Raw genomic sequence first — 23,051 nt, 5'->3', positions numbered from 1 at the left:
AGTCACCACCAGGAAGACGAGCTCAGATGCACCTCAGGAAGTTATATTGCCATCCTAATGGAAGTCTTTTCTCTGATGCCTCCCCTTGCATAATAATTTTGAAAATTATCTCAATGCTTCTGACCAAGTCGAGATTTGTTGAAAAAGCTGATTTAATCAAAGCAAGCACATGAAATGGTTGGCAAAAAATATTTGTTTTAAAAAGAAGACACATAGCTACTTAGAATTGACCAATGCACTGTTCTATGATATTTCACTTGGAGAAGATTAAGGGGACTATGTTTCAAAGACAAGCAGAACGCAAAGTACGATATTCAGGAATTTTAGGAAATTAATCTGACACAGTTCACATCATTCAGTAATGCTGTTGGCCATGTGAATAACATTAACAGTTGGTTCTCCTCAGGTAAATGAACTTCTATAGTATCATTCCTGCAGGTACTAAATTGCTCGAAAATATATATCTTAAATTATGAAATGCTTTTAGTTGGTTTCTTTTTAAATTTTTTTACTATTAATCTAATATTTATTTCTCTATTTCTCTTTCAGTCTCTAATTTGATTACAGCTTTATTTAATTTATCATCATTCATAGTGCACCATTACTTTTAATTTTATTAATTTTGATACTGGAGATATATTGTTGATTCGGGCATTTGGCAAGGATTCCAGCACTACATTATCTTCTTATGTTGTCAGCAATCTGGGGTGCAAAGGAATTTGAGCTAAAAGACGAATCCAACTCATAAATCACGTCATAAAACTATCATGCATCAATAAATTCTGTAATTTTTAAATAAAATTAGGATTATAAACAATGCCACAGGTAATTTGATGGGATTATCTCATTTTAATATTGTAGTGCTCTTATTTTCATGTTTAAGCTGTTTGTTACAGGAATCGACATCAGATATAATTCTAGCATTAGGGTATCATGTGGAAACAAATTTATCCAGAACAAGTTCATTTTCTCTAACGTATTGGTTGAAAATATGAATCTATATTTTGGAGTTACGACATCATGCAAAGGGGAAAGCGTGCCACAATGATTGCTCGACTTTCGTGTAGTTATTTAATGTAATAAATGTAATAAATAATAGCACGCACTCTGAAGAGGCGCATTTCTTGTGGCACTAACACTTTGCCACTGGCCTCTTCAGAGTGCGTGCTATTATTTATTACATTAATGTTTTCGTTAAAGCGAAAACATGTTCATATTAATTGAATTATAAAGCAAATTCAAAGTGCCATCAATACAGATTAAGAAAATGTTATAATTTTTTCTCCTTTATATTAATTTTGTAAAAAAGCAAATGTACGGATACTCACATTTTGGCACGTCTCCTGTACTGGATGCAGATACAGTTCTACTTCTGTCTTGTGATGGACTACTGTCTTCATGTTCAGTCACTGTCGACCCATCTGATCCAGAAGCTGCAGATTCTAAAAGCTTGGAAAATACAGATTCAGACATTTCCGAGAATTGTGACTCAGGACTTTTATTCTGTCCATTTGGTAAATCTCCGTTAAACTGTCCATAAGGATTATTGTAAATCAAATTTTCAGCATTTGGTCCATCGACTGGACTATCTTCTGCGTTGGGACACTCATCCTCATCCTCCTCCTCCTCCTCATCATCATCTTCTTCCTCATCACAAAACTGGTCAAGTAAAAATGGACCATTTTCAATGTGCCCATTAGTTTTCAGTGATTCATCACATTTCGACTCTGTCCTAGTAACCACGTTTTCTACATCATCTTTTCCCACATTTTCTTTTTCTGTATCTTCTTTTTCGTCTTGGTCATCAACTTCATCTAGCAAAGTGATAAAACAGAACATTATTCATGTCAAACCATACAAACAAATTCAGGCAAACAAACCCAAAAGCAACGAAAACCCAAAATAAACAAAATGTGTAATGCAAACAAAATGACCTCATAATGATGGGGGGATATGAAAATGAGTGAATGGAATATTGGAGAAAAAAAAATTATACTTAAAATTAGTAAATGGGTTTTCTATGTTGTGGGAGAGAAATATTGTTTAAGATAAATGGCAATATGAAATATAAAAAATGTATTCAAGATCTACATTTTTTAAATAAAGAAAAGTTAAAAGAAATTTATAAATTGACTACTGAAGTTTAAAAATGTAAAATATGTAAGTTTCTACAGTGCTTTTATATAAATATAAAAAATTGCAAAGTTTAGGAATGCCAAGGACTAATTTAGTTTTTTGGAGGAGAATCTTTTTAGGGAACACTTACTGCATTCATTATGTTGCTGCACATCTACTTCAGGATCAATAACAGCTTCCTTCAGCTCAACTATCTTCTCTCCTTCCTGGTCATTTGGTGAACCAGTTGTTACATTTTCTTCTATCTTCTTCTTCTCTGCCTCTCTCTCCAGCTCTTCTATCTCTTGCATACGTTTCTCTAGAAGCTCTGCCTGCCTCTTTTGCTTTTTTTTCAGCTTCTTCTTTTTGTTTTTAGACATCTTTCCTCCCTGAAACAGTACAAAAATTGTGTTAATACAGAAGAATTGAAAAGTACAAGTTTAAAAATACCAGATTACTAGCACTTAGGAAGAATACATTTAAAAAAAGGGTTTTATTTATTTTATATAACAAAATTTGAAAACAAATTCTACTGAAACTTTAGATGGACACAAAAAGCTGGAGTAACTCATGCAGCATCTCTGGAGAGGAATGGGTGACGTTTCGGGTCAAGACCCTTCTTCAGACTGGTTAGGGACAAGGAAACGAGAGATATAGGCGATGATGTGGAGAGATCGCTGGGCGGCACGGACTTGGAGGGCCAAATAGGCCTGTTTCCGGCTGTATAGATATGATATGATATGATAATGAATAAAAGATATGCAAAAAAGTAACGATGATAAAGGAAACAAGCCATTGTTAGCTGTTTATAGGGTGAAAATGAGAAGCTAGAGCGACTTGGGTGGGAGACGGATACAGAGAGAGGGAATGCCGGGACTACCTGAAGTGAGAGAAATCAATATTCATACCACTGGGCTGTAAGCTGCCCATGCGAACTATGAGATGCTGTTCCTCCAATTTGCATTTGCCATCTGGCAATGGAGGAGACCTAGGACAGAAAGGTCTGTGTAGGAATGGGAAGGAAAATTAAAGTGTCCGGCAACTGGGAGATCAGGTAGGTTCAGGCGGGCTGAGAGAAGGTGTTCCGTGAACGATCGCCCAGTCTCCGTTTGGTCTCGCCAAGTTCACATCTTGAACAATGGACGAGATTGGAGGAGGTGCAAATGAACCTCTGCCTAACCTGAAAGGACTGTCGAGGGAGGAGGTATAAAGACAGGTGTTGCATCTTTTGCGGTTGCAAGGAAACGGAGATTTAGAACGGAGATGAGGAAGAACTTTTTCAGTCAGAGAGTGGTGAAGGTGTGGAATTCTCTGCCTCAGAAGGCAGTGGAGGCCAGTTCGTTGGATGCTTTCAAGAGAGAGCTGGATAGAGCTCTTAAGGATAGCGGAGTGAGGGGGTATGGGGAGAAGGCAGGAACGGGGTACTGATTGAGAGTGATCAGCCATGATCGCATTGAATGGCGGTGCTGGCTCGAAGGGCTGAATGGCCTACTCCTGCACCTATTGTCTATTGTCTATTGTCTATTGAAAGGTACCTGGGGAGGGGGTGGTTTGGGTGGGAAGGGATGAGTTAACCAGGGAGTTGCAGAGGGAACGGTCTCTGCGGAAGGTGGAAAGGGGTGGAGATGGGAAATGTGGCGAGTGGTGGGATTGCGTTGGAGGTGACGGAAATTTAAGGAGGATTATGTGTTGTACGCGATGGTTGATGGGTGGAAGGCAAGGACTAGGGAGACTCTGTCTCTGATGCGACTCAGGGGATGAGGAGCAAGGGCGGTGCTGCAGGGTACTGAGGAGACATGAATGAGGGCCTCATCTATGATGGGAGAGGGGAACCCCCGTTCCCTAAAGAATGAGGACATCTCGGATGTCCTGGTATGGAACACATCTTGGGCGCAGATGTGCGTAGATGGAGGAAATGGGAGTAGAGGATAGTCTTTGCAGGAAGCAGGGTGGGAAGAAGTGTAGTCGAGATAGTTGTGGGAGTCAGTGGGTTTCTAATAGATGTCAGTCAATAGTCTATTTCCTGTGATGGAGACTGTGAGATCAAGAAAGGGGAGGGAGGTGTCGGAGGTGGTCCAAGTAAATTTGAATGTATCCGTTGTTCAAGATGTGGACTCTTAAACATGGGCAAAACCAAAATGTAGACTGCCGGAACCTACCTGATCTCCCAATTGCCGGACACTTTAATTCTCCTTCCCATTCCTACACAGACCTTTCTGTCCTCGGTCTCCTCCATTGTCAGAGTGAGGCTAAATGCAAATTGGAGGAACAGTATCTCATATTTCGCTTGGGCAGCTTACAACCCAGTGGTATGAATATTGATTTCTCTCACTTTAGGTAGTCCCGGCATTCCCTCTCTCTCCATCCATCCCCACCCAGGTCGCACCAGCTTCTCATTTTCTCCCTACAAACAGCTAACAATGGCCTGTTTCCTTAATCATCGTTACATTTTGCATATCTTTTATTCATTGTTCTTTATCTCTCCACATCATCGTCTATATCTCTCGTTTCCCTTATCCCTAACCAGTCTGAAAAAGGGTCTTGACCCGAAACGTCACCCATTCCTTCTCTCCAGAGATGCCGCCTGTCCCGCTGTTACTCCAGCTTTTTGTGTCTATCTTAACACACAGTTTAACCTTTGGTGTAGAGTTAAGAATACAACCAATTAATTTATTCCTATTATTTTAGAGTAATGTCAGTATCTCCAGAGTCCTGTGGTAATTGTGAGGTGCCTATGTTAAACCTAATTAATTCACACGGTATAAAGGTGAAGATTTCTGCAGTATGAATGTATAATGCATTGGAATTTACATTTAATGTTTAAATTAATATTAAATTTGAACTGTTTGATCCCAGTAACCAAAAATTGTTTAGCTCTTCATAATAATATTGTTGCAAGATATGATAATTGGATGCTGAACATTAAGCAGTGAGCAATGTTCTGAATTAAAATAAATTCAGTTGACAACAGTGCTTTGAAATGTGAAAAGTGTGAAACGTGTCTTTGATCAACTTCAGTTGGCTGGTTGGCACCTTTGTCAACTCATTCAAACAATTCTTCCTGATATCAAACCTGATACCATTTTGACATATACTACTGTATTCTTATTAAACCAAAATAACTATTCATTCATATATATACAACCGGAAACAGGCCTTTTCGGCCCTCCAAGTCCGTGCCGCCCAGCGATCCCCGTACATTAACACTATCGTACACCCACTAGGGACAATTTTTACATTTACCCAGCCAATTAACCTACATACCTGTACGTCTTTGGAGTGTGGGAGGAAACCGAAGATCTTGGAGAAAACCCACGCAGGTCACGGGGAGAACGTACAAACTCCTTACAGTGCAGCACCCGTAGTCAGGATCGAACCTGAGTCTCCGGCGCTGCATTCGCTGTAAAGCAGCAACTCTACCGCTGCGCTACCGTGCCGCCCTACTATAGGTTAATGTATTTCCAATCCATGTGCAGATATTATATCCAGTCCCCCATTTATTTATTCTCAATATGTAAAATTAGGCCTGGCTTGGAAATCAATGTCAATGGAATATTTAATTTTCTTGTTTTCACTCTGTTGGGCAGAAAGCATTTTAACACATGCAATAAGATGAAAGATGTCTGCTTACAGACTGAAAAGTCTACAAATATACATCTATGCACCAAGCAGATCCAGCAACGTGTAGTAATACATTCATCATCAATATTTCTGATCTTTCTCTTCTGAGACACCTCTGTACATTAAGATAGGCACAAAATGCTGGAGTAACTCAGCGGGTCAGGCAAAAAGTGTGTAAAATAATCCGCTTTTAAAGGACACACATTTGATATGTACAATTTCGAGCAGTCAGTTTGTCTGTAAATTCTAATGACTTGCCATCACTATAATCAATCTTTGGACAGCAAAAACAAGAAACTACTCACCGGTTTCTGCTGCGGGGCAGTACTCACTGCAGAAGTAAAATAAAGAATAGCAAATTGAAATGAAAAAACATTGAAACAATGCTCTTTATTTTACAATAAGACGTTGCTTTATCATTAATAACATTGGAGGCAATCAATGAAATTCTGTTTTCTACATATATAAATGTTGGGTTTTTATGGTCATTTATCCTGGTCTCATAAGCTAAAAAAGTGAGCTAGTTAGTTTCATTAGGACCATCAGGCAAATCAAACAACTCCCTGAGAGTAAACCCATTCCTCATCTCGAATTGGGGCTGGTTTGATGAGCTTTATGCCAGTTTGACAGCACAGTTCCAGTATAGGATTTGAGAGAAATGGCAGAAAAATAGTTGTGCATCACTGCACACAAACACCAACTTCATGCCTGTGGATAATGTTGAGGAATTTATGGCAAATCTTGGTCAAACTTTTAGTAACAGCCACTATCAAAATATATCTAACAGCTTCATGGAATGTAAATAATAACGTATAAACCTCTTTACCACCTCAATTTATAGCACTCTTTGGTATCCTACACAATATTAAAATTTCCTTCAAATAAAAACTGCCAAAAGAAAATTCAGTGTATTTGGCCTTGGCCATTGTTTCAGAGTGCACCAGACTACATAATTGTAATCATTTGTGTTATCTGACCTTAAACAGAGCTTTTTATCCCATGAATATGATTGCAAAGGCCTCCTAATTCCACTTTTGCAATACAAATTTCATGGATATTGAATCTTTAACATACAAATGTCTAAAATGAATCACAATAACATTATTAAGAAATAAGTTCATGCTGGATTTAAGGACATTAGAACAGATGAGCAGAGGCTTAATGAAAGATATATTATAGGTAGCAGGTTACAGAAAGAAAGTGAGACAGAGGAGTGGAATGCCAAAGCTTAGGTATTAAAATCAGTGGAGCAGCAATTAAAAAGATGTTTATGTATATACTGACAAGGCCAGAGTTGGTGCAAAGCAGAGCTTTTAGAAGGTTGCAAGGCCGAAGTAGAATACAGATGGAAGAAGTGGTAGAAACATGGTAAGACCTAGAACAAGGATAAGGGTTGAAATTGTGAACATGCTTAATCAGGAACCAAGACTGGGCAACACGCAACATGGTGTTGAGCATTCACTCAAATTGGTACAAGTTTGGATGTTGGTAACAGAGTTTTGGATGTCCTCAAGTTTGTAGACAGCAGAGCAAAGGAGGCTGCCAAAAGTACATTGGAACAATGAGGGCCAACGGTATCAAAGGCATCGATCAGGATTTCAGCAACATAGTCAGCTAAGAGTTCTGAGGTTGCCAAGTACTTATTAACGACACAGATATGAGTTAAGAAGCTCAACAGAACCAAATAAGATTCTGAGATTGCAAAAGACCGGGTTCAGGTTTCAGACAGTTGCCAAGCACAAGGTTAAACTAGTGATCAGGGAATGGGATTTATGATTATGATAGGGTGTGACTCTGGCCTTTTTTCACATTCTGTTCTGATGATTGGAAAAGGATTCTGGCAATTTTGAAGTAGGAAAAAGGATCAAGAGGTAGTGTATGGCACTGCTCGATGAAATATTCCACTGAGATTTAAAGAGCATTCTATTCTGGATGAAATTAACAACTTGTGATCTAGAGTATAAAAATATTGATTATAAAAGTCTGGAAGCCATGATGCTTTATAGGACTTTGGTTAGGCTGCATTTGGACTATTGCATGCAGTTCTAGTTGCCCCATTACAGGAAGGATGTAGAAGCTTTGGAGGGTGCAGAAGAGGTTTACCAGAATGCTAGCCTGGATTCAAGGGTATTTGCTACAAGGTGAAATTGGACAGACTGGACCATTTTCTCTGGATTGCTGGAAGTTGAGGGGAGACCTGACAGAAATAGGGAGACAGTCGGAACCTTTATCCCTGGGATGGGGACAGGGATGTCAAAGGCAGCTTTAAGGTGAAAGGGCTAAAGTTTAAAAGAGATGTGCGAGGTAACTATTGTTTTACACAGAGGGTAGAATGTACTACCAGGAAAGGTAGTGAAGCGGGTACGATAGTGGCATTTCGGAGGCTTACAGATAGGCACATGGATATGCAGAAAATGAAGGGGTTTGGATCATATGCAGGCAGATGAGATTAGTTTATCTTGACATTATGTTTCGCACTGACATTGTAGGCCGAAGGGCCTGTTCCTGTTTTGTACTTTTCTATTTTCTCTGTAGCAGGCTTGGTTTGTAAAATGACTAACAATCTTGATAAACAATTTTCAAACCATATAAATTAAATAGATTATTGAACATGGAACAAAAAAGTCTCAAAAACAACAATGTGAAACACCTTAGAAGCATTACTTACCTGCAGAGCCAGAGGGTGGTGGAGCACCTGCCTTTTGCCATTCTGTTGCTTCCACAGCCATGCGTCGAATATAAGATTCATCTACACACATTAATATGTTTTCTGGTTTTATATCTGTATGGATAATCTTGCATTTACTGTGTAGATAATCCAAACCCTGCAGGACCTATAAGCAATCAAAGTGAATAAAGCAGGAAAAAAAGATATGCAATAAGAGAGCAGCCCAAGATCTAAAATCAGCAAAGGTGACGACATTTAAATATGTATTCACCAAAATATTCTTCTTTTCCTCAGGGAATTTAATTTTAACAAATTTAATTAAAGTGCTTTCCAAAAAAAAATTCCAACATAGATATCTGGTCTAATAAATCTTTAAAAGCGAAATAAAGATAAGTTTAAAAGAATATACAGCATTTAGACAGCATGGAAATGACTTTGTATTGTTTTGGTTAATTTTTTGCTGACCCACCTGCTGAATAATACTTTTCACACAAAGAATAGGAAGGCCCTGGTAATTGGATTTGATGATCCATTTCAAAAGGTGATGACCCAGCACTTCAAACACCATACAGACATCTATAATATAGTTAAGGAAGAAAATACTCTGATCTCATTATTTTCAGCACCCCATTGCATTGTACAACAGTTTTTCATAATTGCCACTGAACTCATTTCTTATTAATCTGAGGAGACACCAATTCCCATAATGATAATATTGATCTTGGATAAATTACAAATTCTGCTCAGACCCCATTCATTAATTTCCTCTGTGGCATCAAGCTACATTGGCTCCGAACTTACCAATATTTCCAATTTAAAATTCTTACCTCAGTGCCTAAATCACCAAATGGTCAAGTTCCTTTCATCTCTCTGTAACTCTGATTTGTAAGGATTGACAAATGTCCAGGGGCTGATGAGCTGTATGCAAAATTACTATGGAAGGCACGTAAAAGGATTTCCCAAAAGAAGTTTCAACATTAATTTATGGTCTAATATTATGCCTTTATTCATGGCATTATGCATGGGAAATCGTGAGTCACAAATTTGAGTTATTTTGAAGAGATTGAGCAAGAAGATGAACAGGTCAGTAGACATGAACTTTAGCAAGGCCTTTGACAAGGTCCTGTATGATAGGCTGGTCCAGAAAGTTCAAACATGTGTGTTCCAAGGTGAGATAGCAAAATTGCTTGGTGGTAAGAGGTAGGTGGTCCAAGTGAAGGGTTGCTTATCGGATTAGAGACCTGTGACCTGTGGTACGCTGCTATGTCTTTTGTTGTTTATCACACAAAAATATTAATGATTATTCGAGAATGGAGGTAGAACTATGAGTAAGCTTGCAGATGACACCAGAATTGGTGGTGTAGTGGGCAGTGAAGCAGATGGAATTTAATATGGACAAGTGCATCATGATGCATTTGGGAAATTAAACCAGGGCAGGACATACACGGTGAATGGTAGAGCCCTGGGGAGTTTTATTGATCAGAGACACCTTGGGGTAGAAGTACACTTTCATAGTTCCCTAAAAGTGCCACACAGGTATCAGGCATATGGTGTGCTTCACCAGCTGAGGCAATAAGTATAAGAATTGGTACATCATGTTATAGTTGTATTGTGTGAGGTTTTGGTCACTACATTGTACGAAATATGTCATTACACAAGATGTTGCTGTGATTGGAGGGTTTGATTCATGAGGAGAGATTGGATAGGTTATGCCAGTTTTCCCTGGAGCAAAGGAGGCTGAGTGGTCACATGATAGAGGAATATAAGATTATGAGAAGCATTGATGGGGTAAATATCCAAAGTCAATTTCAAATGGTAGGGCTATCTAAAACTAGAAGGCATAGGTTTAGGTGAGAGGGAAGTTAAAGGTTATCTAAGGGGTATTTGCTATGAGCTGCCAGAGGTGGTGGTGAAGGCAGGAACAGTAACAATATTTAAAAGGCATCTAGATAGGTACTTGAATGAACAAAGCCTAGAATGGAATTAAAGATGTGGAATAGCATGTTAGTGCACATAAATGCGGTGGACCAATGGACCGGTTTCCATTCTGTACAACGATGCCAAACCAAATTTTCCAATTCACCCTTGAAATGGCCACAGAGAAAGGCATTTTCTAGAGGATGGGTACACAATTTAAAATGGTCTATTTAATTTAGTGTGCTAAATTATACCAGGACTATTAACGCTAATATAACAGAACATACAAATATAAGTAAACCGCTAAAGGATACGTATTCCGTTCATGCCTGAAAGTTTGAAATCATCAATTAATTGTACCACCATATCTTTATTTGGATCATTGGGATCACTTTCTCGTACCTGGGAACAATGAAACCAAAATTACCAAGAGAGCACCATCAGTTGTACTTGAACATATTTCAAATATAACAAGCTTCAGTAGATGATTTTTAAACTAGAGAAATTTATATTAAGACTGATATTAAAATTTATTTAATAAATTCTTGGGGTATTAATATCTCAAAATAATCCAGGAACACCAACAAGTGCAATACAGAGATAAAATTGCTGGAAGTGGTAATAACTTTTTTTCTCTGATTAGCATTGAATGCAAGAGTGATTGGATATTATATGGGATCAAATGTCATACCTCACAATATCAATGCCAGTTGATGATCTTAATTTCAATGATGTTCCAAAAACATAATCAAAGGGATTTTTAAATTATTTCTTTCATAAGGATATGTCCGAATAATACAATATCACCCCCCTTTTACAGTTGCTTTGATTTTCTTGCTCCCCCCCCCCCCCCCCCCCCCCCTCAGTCTCTGCATCAATTAAAAACATTAACCTAGAAATTGGATTTCACCATTTTCTTGGTGTGCTGAACCTTTGCTGTGGATAGTGTGCAATTGACCCCAAAAAATTAAAAATAGAGTTAGGGCAGTTTAAACCAAGAAACATATTGTTCCTAAAGGACAACACTTTTAATATTTGCTATGCTCCACCTGAAATAAGGCTCCGTAAGGCACATTCTCTTTGGTAGCAAAATATCTGCAACACACAGTGGCTGCCATCGAGAAGAGATTAATATTTCATATTTGTGGATATTATTTAAATATGTGTTCAAGCTACCAAATAGGCTACTGTTTTAAGTGGCTTCTTTACATTTCTGTCAGATAGATTTACAATGACATTAAAAAAATTAGGATATCAGCTATTTTGATATTGAACTTGAGTGTTCCACAATTCATCACATGAGGTTCAACTGCTGGAAATCAAGTTAGAGCAATTAGAACTTCAAACAAAATTTCATTCTAAGTGATGGGAATTTTTTTTTAAATCAACCACACAATAAAAAAAAGCCTTTAGGAAGTGGGTGGGGAAGAGTGAAATAAAGTTTTTGCACCTTATAAATAAGGTTGCAAATGTCACTGTAAGATAAAACCAAAATATCTAATACTTAAAGAACCAGGTTTAGAGCGTTAATAAAGTTGTCTGCACGTTGATTTTGAAAACCTAGACAAATGGAAGTGGATAGAACAAATTTGCGATAGTTTTCAAAATAGCAAACCATATATAATTATAACCTGTGTCAATTTCTAAATGTGCAGTACGAGGCTAATTGGAAATATATCATTTACATGTATATACATATAATCGAATTTATAATGTATAATCGAATTTATAATGTAGGTATCATTGGGTACTATGAGTTGTAACATGTATGTGCTTTGTTAAAATTTAAATAAAATTTAAAAAAAATTAAAATTAAAAAAAATAACTTTCAGGCTTGGGTGTTAGTGGCAATGCCAGCATTTACTGCCTAATTCCTATTTGTCCTTGAGAAAGTGGCAGCTCACTGCCTTCTAGAATAATTGAAATCCCCAATGTTAAAAAATCTCAGCTCCCAGCCTAATACAAAAATCAGTTTATACGTAAACCTTAGAATTGCCAGTCCTCGCTAAATGCTTTGGAGTACCCATTAAAAAAAATCAATGTCGATTGCAAACAACCAGAGAAAAATTATTATTCTTGTACCCTTCTGTATTGGTTGCAGAAAAATAGTTAAAATGGAGATAAATGACCACTTGACTCAGAGAGTTGTAAATCTGTGGAATTCTCTGCCTCAGAAGGCAGTGGAGACCAGTTCTCTGAATGCATTCAAGAGATAGAGCTCTTAAGGATAGCGGAGTCAGGGGGTATGGGGAGAAGGCAGGAACGGGGTACTGATTGAGAATGGTCAGCCATGATCACATTGAATGGTTATATTTGTAAATGATATATTTCCAATTAGCCTCGTACTGCACATTTAGAAATGGCTCGAAGGGCCGAATGGCCTACACCTATTGTCTATTGTCTATTAACTCAGCGGGACAGGCAGCATCTCTGGAGAGAAGGAATGGGTGACATTTCGGGTCGAGACCCTTCTTCAGACTTTGTCAGGAGGGGGTTGTGTTCCTAGAAAACAGTTTGAATCATGGTTTTCCATAACACAGAACTGTGTCATCTGCACATGCATCAAGAAATGTTAGTTGAAATAAAATTGTTAATTTTTTTTCACAAATTCTGTGAGAGTGAATTTTATTCCGTATCTCAAATTTTGGGTCATGATTTTCATTAACCAAACGCCCATAACATGGGGATCTCCTGCATTACCAATGAGGTAGTACTTACACACTTAAGTAACTTAATTTCATCCAGAGCCGTTTCTGTGTAGTGCTGAGCACTCTTTACCACTTTCATGGCAACAAATCTTTTTCCACTGTGAAAAGAAAGTAAATGAAAACGTAAACAAGTTTAAAAATGGAGTATTGTATCAGAACACCAGAAAGCAAACATCAGATGCATAAAGCAAAACAGAAGATTGTGGAATCCAAAAGTAAAATATTGCACAGACTGAAAATCTGAAATTAATCTCCGCAGATGCTACCTAATCTGTGAAGTACTTCCAGCTTCTATTGTTTTGATGTTGGAAAAATAAAAAAGTAATAGGAACTTGTGGAAAGCAAAGTGTGGAGTTATGCATTTTGGTAGTAGGAATAAAGGCGTAGACTGTTTTCTAAATGGGGAAAGAATCCAGAAATCGGAGGGGCAAAGGGACTTGGGAGTGCTGGTGCAGGATTCCCAAAAAGTTAATCTGCAAGTCAAATCGGTAGTAAAGAAAGTAAACTCAATGCTAACATTTATTTCAAGAGAACTTGCGTACAAAAACAGGGATGTAATGCTGAGGCTCTATAAGGCGCTGGTAAGGCCGCATTTGGAATATTGTGAGCAATTTTGGACACCATATCTAGGGAAGGATGTGCTTGCTCTGGAGAGGGTACAGAGGAGATTTACAAGAATGATACCAAGAATGAGTAGGTTAACCTATGATGAGCGTTTGTCGGCACTGGGCCTGTAGGCGCTGGAGTTTAGAAGAATGAGGGGAGACCTCATTGAAACATACAGAATAGTGAAAGGCTTACATAATGTGGATGTGGAGAGGATGTTTCCACTAGTGGGAGAGTCTCGGACTAGAAGTCATAACCTCAGAATTAAAGGACATACTTTTAGGAAGTAGATGAGGAGAAATTTCTTTAGTCAGTGGGGGTGAATCAGTGGAATTCTATGCCACAGAAGTCTGTGGAGACCAAGTCAGTAGATATTTTTAAGGCAGAGATAGATTCTTAATTAGTACAGGTGTCAGAGGTTATGGGGAAAAGGCAGGAAAATGGGGTTTGGAGGGAGGGATAGACCAGCCATGATTGAATAGCGAAGTAGACTAGATGGGGCAAATGGCCTAATTCTACTCCTATCACTTATGACCTTATGAACCCTACTTTAGCTGAATCTGTGAAAAAAATAAGAGAGAGAGCAAACTAATCAACTAATAAATGAATTTGTATGTGGATAGTAACATAAACTGGAATTTACTAAAAGCGATGCTTTTTCAGACCAAAGTTAATTTTGATCAGCAAGCATATTGTTTATCATGAAAATGACTGTATCCTAATTAGAGTGGAGGAAGCACTTTATGAAGGATGAAAGAGAAGTAGCCAGCCAGGAGAGAATTCAAAGGTTTCAAAGGTCTTTTATTGTCACCTGTACCAATTTAAGTACAGTGATATTCGAATAGCTAAGTTAGCTAGGATGTGTATTTTAGAAGCAGAAGAGCATGAAACATTGGACTTTTTACTTAAAGTTGAGTGGCTGTGTACGTGCGGTTGAAGAGCAGATTGAGCAAGTTGAGATTCAATGTCATCAGCATCATATGGAAGCTGTCATTAACCCAGACCTACTCTGGGCACAAGAAATTTTCAGGGGTGAAAAATTAACCAAAAAAGAACATCTAATTTGTCTTATTCCACTCTTGTTTTTGTGGTAAGGGTTTCATATTATGCAACAACAGGATGAGGGGTAATTGATTAACATTTTAAATCGGTCTCCCACAATGCCTTTGCAAGGCTGCTTTAGGTTTTACACTGGTCACTCCAGCTTTTGAGGGTTCAAAAAAATCATGCAGGAAAAGGGGATCTCGAGTTGTCACAGAGGAGGTAAATATCTTTTCATAATTTTTTGTGGATTGGTAGATTTCAAAAAAAATACTCCTCCAATCTCAAGGATGCTTCACCATCATGATCCCACAATGGCCACTTTTTCTCCCAAGCTCTCAGGACATGGTTTCTCAGCATCATTCTGTAATGGTCTCTCTTTCCTCCCGTACTGAGACCAATCTCTCACTGTGGTCATCCGTTGGATTTCACGGCCAGCAAGCCACCATCTGTTAATTTGGTATTTACCCAGGTGGCAAATGTAACCGAAACGAGGTCCTTCTTTACTTTCTCTTCTCATACATTTTCCTCACCCTACCCTGCAGTTTCTCTGTTTTCCAATACATATTGAGGCTCAAGTTGTTAAATGACATTACATCGGCCAGAATGTACAGATGGAAAGAGTGGATTGTGAGTCTAGGGAAGGGAAATCTTTGGGAGGACTTTAGTGGTGGCAGGTTGAAAGAAAAACCTTTGATTGATGAGCTCTGCTTATAACTGGATACTCAAGAACAGAATCAAACAAGGGCATTCTACTGAGCGAAATAATAGATGTGAAGCATTGGTGGAAGAAAGTCTGGCTGCATTGAGGCAGAAAGGTAAATGTTGACTGTTGACTTAGCTTATTTAAATGTGACGGAACATTGAAAACCTGAGATTGAAAATTAATTTGCCTGGTGAAAGATCATCTACACGAAACAGTAATCTGTTTCTCTCTCCACATATATATGTGAGCCACTGAATATTTAGTTTCTAGTTTAGATACAGCATGCAAACAACCCTTCGGCCCACTGTGTTCTCACCCACCCGATCCCCGCACATTAACAATATCCTACACACAGGAGGGACACTTTACATTATGCCAAGCCAATTAACCTACAAACCTGTACATTTTTGGAGTGGAAACCAAAGATCTTGGAGAAAACCCATACAAGTCAATGGGAGAACGTACAAACCCTGCACAGACAAGCATCCGTAATCAGGATCGAACCCGGGTCTTTGGCGCTGTAAGGCAGCAACTCTACCCTTGCGCCACCATGCTGCCCATTTCTTGCATTTTCATTTTAGATTGCCAGCATCTGCAGTTTTTGCTTTTCAACTAGAATTATGAACACTGCTTTAGGAGAAGAGGCAGACAGGATCAAAATCCTCAACTCCATTCCTAGCTAATCAATATATTTTGATATATGTACAAATATTTAATTCCAGAATACACTATACTGTACATCATTCCATCATAGAACTGGATGTAGAAATATTTTAATTTCTTTTAGTTTGCAGTAAATTATGTTAAGTGAATGTGTCCACATGGTGGGACCAGCACCGCCATTCAATGTGATTATGGCTGATCACATTATCTATCGTATCTTGTCGTATCGTCCATTCATTATCTGTAATCTGAATCAATAAGAGACAAATTGCTTCTTACTTTCAAAAGTAACACAAACATTATGGGATGATTTATTCTGACTTCCATTTCTTCTGTTTCTGTGGCTATACTAAATGAGCCAAATGTCATCAGATATTCACCATTAGAATCACAAAAATATAATATTACACAATGCTACAACAATATTATATGGTTCCTGAATTGGGGAAATATGATCAACTTGTGTTGTGCAAAATAAATTCCAGACATTTTCAAGTTACTGATCTGTCATTTACATTTGGAGATGTGGAATATTTTAAAATAAAATTACTAAAAACGATTTGTTTGATCAATTCAAATGTATACACTAAACATCAGTTTGTCAATCCACAATACAAGAAAAACAGATTGTTTACAACCGCATGATAGATCTCATTCGTAGTTCTCAGAAGAATTCTTTTTAAATTCATGGTGGAGCTGAGGCGACAGAATCTGGAGTTGTAAAGAGGGCTCCCAGCATGTTCATGATGCCAACCAACACTTATTAACTGAAGAAATCATCAAGCAGCTTTCCTTTTTACAATAACATTCCCAAATGCAGCAATCAAAGAATAGAAATAATGGAACTGTTCTGGCAAGAGCCTACATGGATTCAATGGCCTTGTGCTGTGTGATAGGAAGTCTTCCACCTTCCTGTATTTGAGTCTATTCAGCCTGACCCACAAATATTTTGTCTTGCCTCATTAATCTCAATCACCATCGCTTCTGTCATGGCCAAAAATCCCCAGTTTCTCTCCTCTGCAGTCCACTTCCATGGCATTCCACTGCCCAAATACGCAGAGCCAACCCCAATTCCAAACTTTACTCCCTCCTGCTCATTATTCTCATTGGTGATGATATTTAGATGCACAATATCAGCTTTAATATGTATGTTGATAACACTATTATCTATCTAAGTTTGATTGCAGTGACAATTAAAATTGGAGCAAAACCATCTCCAGCTAATATCCACATATTGTTCGATTCCTGTCACTTCATAGAATCATAGGAATGTACAGCACAGAAACAGGTCCATATGGTCCACTTTCTCTACGCTAATTGTGATTCCTATCTATATCAATCCAATTTACCTTCATTAGGCCTTACCCCTCTGCACCTTCCCTTATCCAAGTAACAGTCCAAACACATTTTGTGATTTGTATCTCCCTCCCTATAGCCCATTCCTACTGCACTGTGGCTGCTACGAGGTCAGTTGCAGGAGATGCCCCTGGGGCATGAAGACTGAACTGTGGCCGGATGACGCGAGGGACAACGGCTCATCCGTGGAGTAGACCGCTGCAGCAGCCTGAGGCTTGATTGGATCAGCCATCACTCGAAGTTGCCGAGCATGCGGATCAGACACTGCCTGCAGCGGCACGGAGCAGTGGAGGACACCAACAACTTCAATTGGCCAGGCCAACAGTGCCTATAGTGTCGCCAGGACAACAGTCAGTCCTATATTGCCAAGTTAAGAACTCTACATATATAACAACTTGGACTTGAATCAAGAAAAATAGCACCAAAAAATAGTGACTCTTCTATACTGTCTCAGAGTACTATTCCTATAAACTTGTACTTATCCGAGATTGTGTTTATGTATAGTAATGCTTTTACTGAACTGTATGCAGAAGATGAATTTCACTGTACCTTGGTACATGCGAAAATAAAGTTCCAAAGTACCATAGAATACCTCAGGTTGATTCATGGGATGAAAAATTTCTCCAATGAAGAGAGGTTGAGTTTGGGAATCTATTTAATGGAAGATAGACACAAAATGCTGGAGTAACTCAGCGGGACAGGCAGCATCTCTGGAGAGAAGGAATAGGTGACGTTTCGGGTCGAGACCCTTCTTCAGACTAGTCAGAGTCTGGTCCTGCATCCAGCAAGATCTAGATTTAACTATGAACTGAAAAATGGGTTATAAGATTCACATCATAGAAGTGCAAGCTAATGACCATCTCTAAAAAACTGTCTAACCACCTACCCATGACATTATCATTGCACAGTCCCCTATCATCAATAGCTCCAGGTGGCACAATTGATCAGTAACTCAAATGATAAGCCTCTTAAATAATATGGTTACAAGCGCAGGCCAGAGGCTAGGTATCCTGTGGTGAGTGATTCACCTTTCTAACTCCCCAAGGCTTTTCCACCAGCTACAAGGCATGTCAAGAGCATGATGGAATATTCTCCGCTTGGCTGGGTGAGTATGACATCAAAATATTTCAGAACACCTTCCAGGACAAGGCATTCTCTTCACATTGGTACAACTCAAAATCCACCTACATTAAAAACAAGAGGGTAACCAGCACAAAGCAAAGACTGCTCAAGGATAAACGAGAGAACTTATGTTTGGAGTCAGAGGATGTAGGCGAGGTACTAAACAAGTACTTTGCATCTATATTCTCTGACCAAACACATCCCGTCAGTGGCACAGCCTGAAGAAAGTGCTGTCCACAGGGGCTACAATGTGAGCTGCAACAACAGCTGTGTCATCTGGACCGTGCGGTGGATGAAGAAAGGCTCGCTGGTGAACCTTACGAGCCAGGGATAGTGTCAGACGTTGGGGCTAGGAGCCAGGATGGCATCAATAACCAAAATCCGTTATAAACAGTTTACTGTATATAAAACTATCAGAGGAATCGATAAAGGAGACAGTCAGAACCTTGAGCCTCCAAGGTGGATATGTCAAAGACTAGAAAGCATAGCTTTAAGGCAAGAGGAGAAAAGATTAAAGGAGATGTGCAGGGCAAGTTTTTAACGTAGAGAGTGGTGGGTGCCTGGAACGCGCTGCTTGGGCAAACACAATAGTGGTGTGTCAGAGGCTTTTAGATGGGCACCTGGATATGTAGGGAATGGATCAAGTGTAAGCGGAGGAGATAAATTTCTTTTGGCATAGATATTATGGGCTGGAGGACTAGTTCCTGTGCTGTACTTTTCTACGTTCTCTGTACACTTTGCAGCATCTCCCAATCTGTGACCCAATCATAGAGAAGGACAAGGTCAGCAGGGATATGGGAACACCATCATCTTCAAGCTCCCTTGGATGAAGGGATTAAAAGTACCATTAGCAAATTTGCAGATGATGCAAAGCTGGGTGGTAGTGTGAACTGTGAGGAAGATGCTATGAGGTTGCAGGGTGACTTGGACAGGTTGTGTGAGTGGGCGGATGCGTGGCAGATGCAGTTTAATGTGGATAAGTGTGAGGTTATCCAATTTGGTGGTAATAGGAAGGCAGATTATTATCTGAATGGTGTTGTTAGGAAAAGGGGACGTACAACGAGATCTGGGTGTCCTAGTGCATCAGTCACTGAAAGGAAGCATGCAGGTACAGCAGGTAGTGAAGAAAGCCAATGGAATGTTACAAAAGGAGTTGAGTATAGGAGCATGATTTCCCTTTCATAGATCCCTTTCATAGATCCATGCTGACTTGGACTTATCCTTTTACTGCTATCCAAATGCACCGTCATTACCTCTTTAATAATTGACTCCAGCATCTTTCCCACCATCGAAGTCAGGTTAACTGGTCTGTAATTCCCCATTTTCTCTCTCGCTCCTTTCTTGAAAAGTGGAATAACATTAGATATCCTCCAATCCATAGGAACTGATCCTGAATCTATTGAACATTGGAAAATGATCACCAATGCATCCATTATTTCTAGAGCCACCTCCCTGAGGACCCTGGGATGCAGACCATCAGGCCCAGGGGATTTCTCATCCTTCAGTCCCATTAGTCTAGCCAATACTATTTCTCGTCTAATGAAAATTTATTTCAGTTCCTCTACCCCCCTAGATCCTCTGTCTTCTAGTACATCTGGGAGATTGTTTGTGTCTTCCTTAGTGAAGACAGATCCGAAGTACCTGTTCAATTCTTCTGCCATTTCCTTGTTACCCATAATAATTTCACCCGTGTCTGCCTTCAACGGACCCACATTTGACTTTGCTACTCTTTTACTCTTAAGATATCTAAAGAAGCTTTTACTGTCCTTCTTTATATTCTTGGCCAGTTTCCCCTCGTTCGTCATCTTTTCAGCCCGTATTGCCTGTTTTGTTACCTTCTGTTGTCCTATAGTTGAGTATAGGAGCAAAGAGGTCCTTCTGCAGTTGTACAGGGCCCTAGTGAGACCGCACCTGGAGTACTGTGTGCAGTTTTGGTCTCCAAATTTGAGGAAGGATATTCTTGCTATCGAGGGCGTGCAGCGTAGGTTTACTAGGTTAATTCCCGGAATGGCGGGACTGTCATATGTTGAAAGACTGGAGCGACTAGGTTTGTATACACTGGAATTTAGAAGGATGAGAGGGGATCTTATCGAAACGTATAAGATTATTAAGGGATTGGACATGTTAGAGGCAGGAAACATGTTCCCAATGTTGGGGGAGTCCAGAACCAGGGGCCACAGTTTAAGAATAAGGGGTAGACAATTTAGAACGGAGATGAGGAAAAACTTTTTCACTCAGAGAGTTGTAAATCTGTGGAATTCTCTGCCTCAGATGGCAGTGGAGGCCAATTCTCTGAATGCATTCAAGAGAGAGCTAGATAGAGCTCTTAAGGATAGCGGAGGCAGGGGGTATGGGGTGAAGGCAGGAACGGGGTACTGATCTAGAATGATCAGCCATGATCACATTGAATGGTGGTGCTGGCTCGAAGGGCCGAATGTCCTCCTGCACCTATTGTCTAATGTCTATTGTCCCTTCCAAGTCACACATTAATCTTATTTAGAGTAATAGTGCTGGTACTTCACTGCTTCTTGTTATCAATCTTGGAAAGATTCTACTATTTGGCGAATTGGAGTGGTATCTTCACCAGGAGGACTGCAGTGATTCTAGAAGGCAGCTCATGACCATCTTCTCAAGCGCAGTTAGAATGGACAATAAATGCTGGCTTTGCCAGCGACACTTAAATCTCCGAAGTTGAACAAAAATGAAATTTGAATTGGTTTCTAGGATAGGCAGGATAATCATCCAATCAAAGCTTCTAACTGAAGATGGAAATAGTACAGCCTAAAAGTACTCAGCACATCAGGTAGCATTTGTGGAAAGAGAAACTAAGTTAATGTTGCAGGTCAATTGCTTATTGTCAGAACCACAGAAAGTGGGTATGCATTAAATTGTAGTAAAAGGATTAGACTGTGGAAATCAACCATAATGTCTGTGATCACATTAAGGCCAAGAAAAATGGATGGCACAAATTGGTGTCAGCTGATAGAAGGTGGTGATGGTATGTTAAAGGCAGCTAATCGGTCTCTTGGAGGTGTAAACAGATGTTCAATTGAGAAAAATGAAACAACCAAAGAAACATAGAAAAATAGGTGCAGGAGTAGGCCATCTGGCCCTTTGAGCCAGCACCGCCATTCAATATGATCATGGCTGATCATCTAAAATCAGTACCCCGTTCCTGCTTTTTCCCCATATCCTTTGATTCCTTTAGCCCTGAGAGCTAGATTTAACACTCTCTTGAAAACATCCAGAATTGTCCTCCACTGCCTTCAGCGGCACTGAATTCCACTGATTCACAATTCTCTGGGTGAAGAAATGTTTCCTCATCTCAGTCCTAAATGGCCTATCCTATTCTTAAACTTGTGACCCCTGGTTCTGGACTCCCCCAAGATCGGGAACATTTTTCCTGCATCTAGCCTGTCCAATCCTTTAAGAATATTATATGTTTCTATAAGATCCCCACTCATCCGTCTAAATTCCAGTGAATACAAGCCCAGTTGACCCATTCTTTCATCATATGTCAGTCCCGCCATCCAAGGAATTAAGGTGTTCCTCAACAGAAATTATGTCCTTCCTTAAATTAGGAGACCAAAATTGCACACAATACCCCAGGTGCGATCTCAACTGCAGTACGACCTCCTTGCTCCTAAACTCAAATCCTCTTGCAATGAAGGCCAACATGCCATTAGCTTTCTTCACTGCCTGCTGTACCTGCATGCTTAATTTCAGTGACTGATGTACAAGCACACCCAGCTCTCGTTGCACCTCTCCTTTTCCTAATCTGACACCATTCAGAAAATAATCTGTCTTCCTGTTCTTGCCACCAAAGTGGATAACCTCACATTTATCCACATTATTCTGCATCTGCCATGCATCTGCCCACTCACCCAACCTATCCAAGAATGTTGGAACTGTGATATGTAGCACAGAGCAGCTGCTGCAAACCTGAAATAACCGATCACAATTACAGCATTATTTGTTTTTGTCTGTTTTAACTTTCTCTTGACAGATTAGCCAGTAACTAGCCTTCATCGTCCTCTGTTGATATTGACCCGCATCATCCATTTTCTCTTGAGCTCGAACCTAACACAGACAATACACAGGGAAGTGGTGAAGGAAGCATCATCACAGCTTAAAACATTCATGTTTTCTAAATTTTCCCAAGTTCTCATGAAGAGTTATCAGCATGAACCATAACTCTGCTTCTCCCTCCAGAGACACAATACTTCCAACATTTTCTAGTAGTTCTATTTGTAGATAGTAATGCATCTTTTGTGAAATGGATGTGAAAAGGAAGTGGATAGTTTATTTGTTTTCAATTATGAAAATAGGAAATGTCGTAGAAGTTGACAACAATTGCATCTTTATAGTATTTACAAAAATGTTTACTTACTGAATGTCCCAACACAGCCACACTGTAGAGAAATGTCCCCATCCCAGCTTTCTAATTACATGGTATCGTGCATTGAATAAATCACCAATTTTCACAGCATGATAGCCACCTGAAAGGAGAAAAATAACAAGTAAGCAA

At 39.3% G+C, this 23,051-nt stretch overlaps 1 protein-coding gene across 11 annotated transcripts in view; it reads right to left on the bottom strand.

Annotated features, from left to right (window-relative positions):
* Positions 1-23,051, bottom strand: part of srpk2 (SRSF protein kinase 2) — a 115,298-nt gene that overhangs the window by 22,231 nt on the left and 70,016 nt on the right. For 10 of the 11 annotated variants that reach the window (XM_078419672.1, XM_078419676.1, XM_078419675.1 and 7 more), the window contains 8 exons: positions 22,914-23,022; positions 13,040-13,127; positions 10,636-10,723; positions 8,874-8,980; positions 8,405-8,570; positions 6,042-6,067; positions 2,267-2,504; positions 1,329-1,814 (listed from right to left, as the gene is read on the bottom strand). In XM_078419672.1, the coding sequence (XP_078275798.1) occupies positions 1,329-1,814; positions 2,267-2,504; positions 6,042-6,067; positions 8,405-8,570; positions 8,874-8,980; positions 10,636-10,723; positions 13,040-13,127; positions 22,914-23,022 (1,308 nt within the window). The remainder of the gene's footprint in view (positions 1-1,328; positions 1,815-2,266; positions 2,505-6,041; positions 6,068-8,404; positions 8,571-8,873; positions 8,981-10,635; positions 10,724-13,039; positions 13,128-22,913; positions 23,023-23,051) is intronic. The other variant, XM_078419682.1, reaches the window with a different exon arrangement.

The sequence above is a fragment of the Rhinoraja longicauda genome, chromosome 23 (assembly GCF_053455715.1).
Source record: "Rhinoraja longicauda isolate Sanriku21f chromosome 23, sRhiLon1.1, whole genome shotgun sequence".
Lineage (NCBI taxonomy): Eukaryota > Metazoa > Chordata > Chondrichthyes > Rajiformes > Arhynchobatidae > Rhinoraja > Rhinoraja longicauda.
This window is presented reverse-complemented; position numbering and strand designations above follow the sequence as displayed.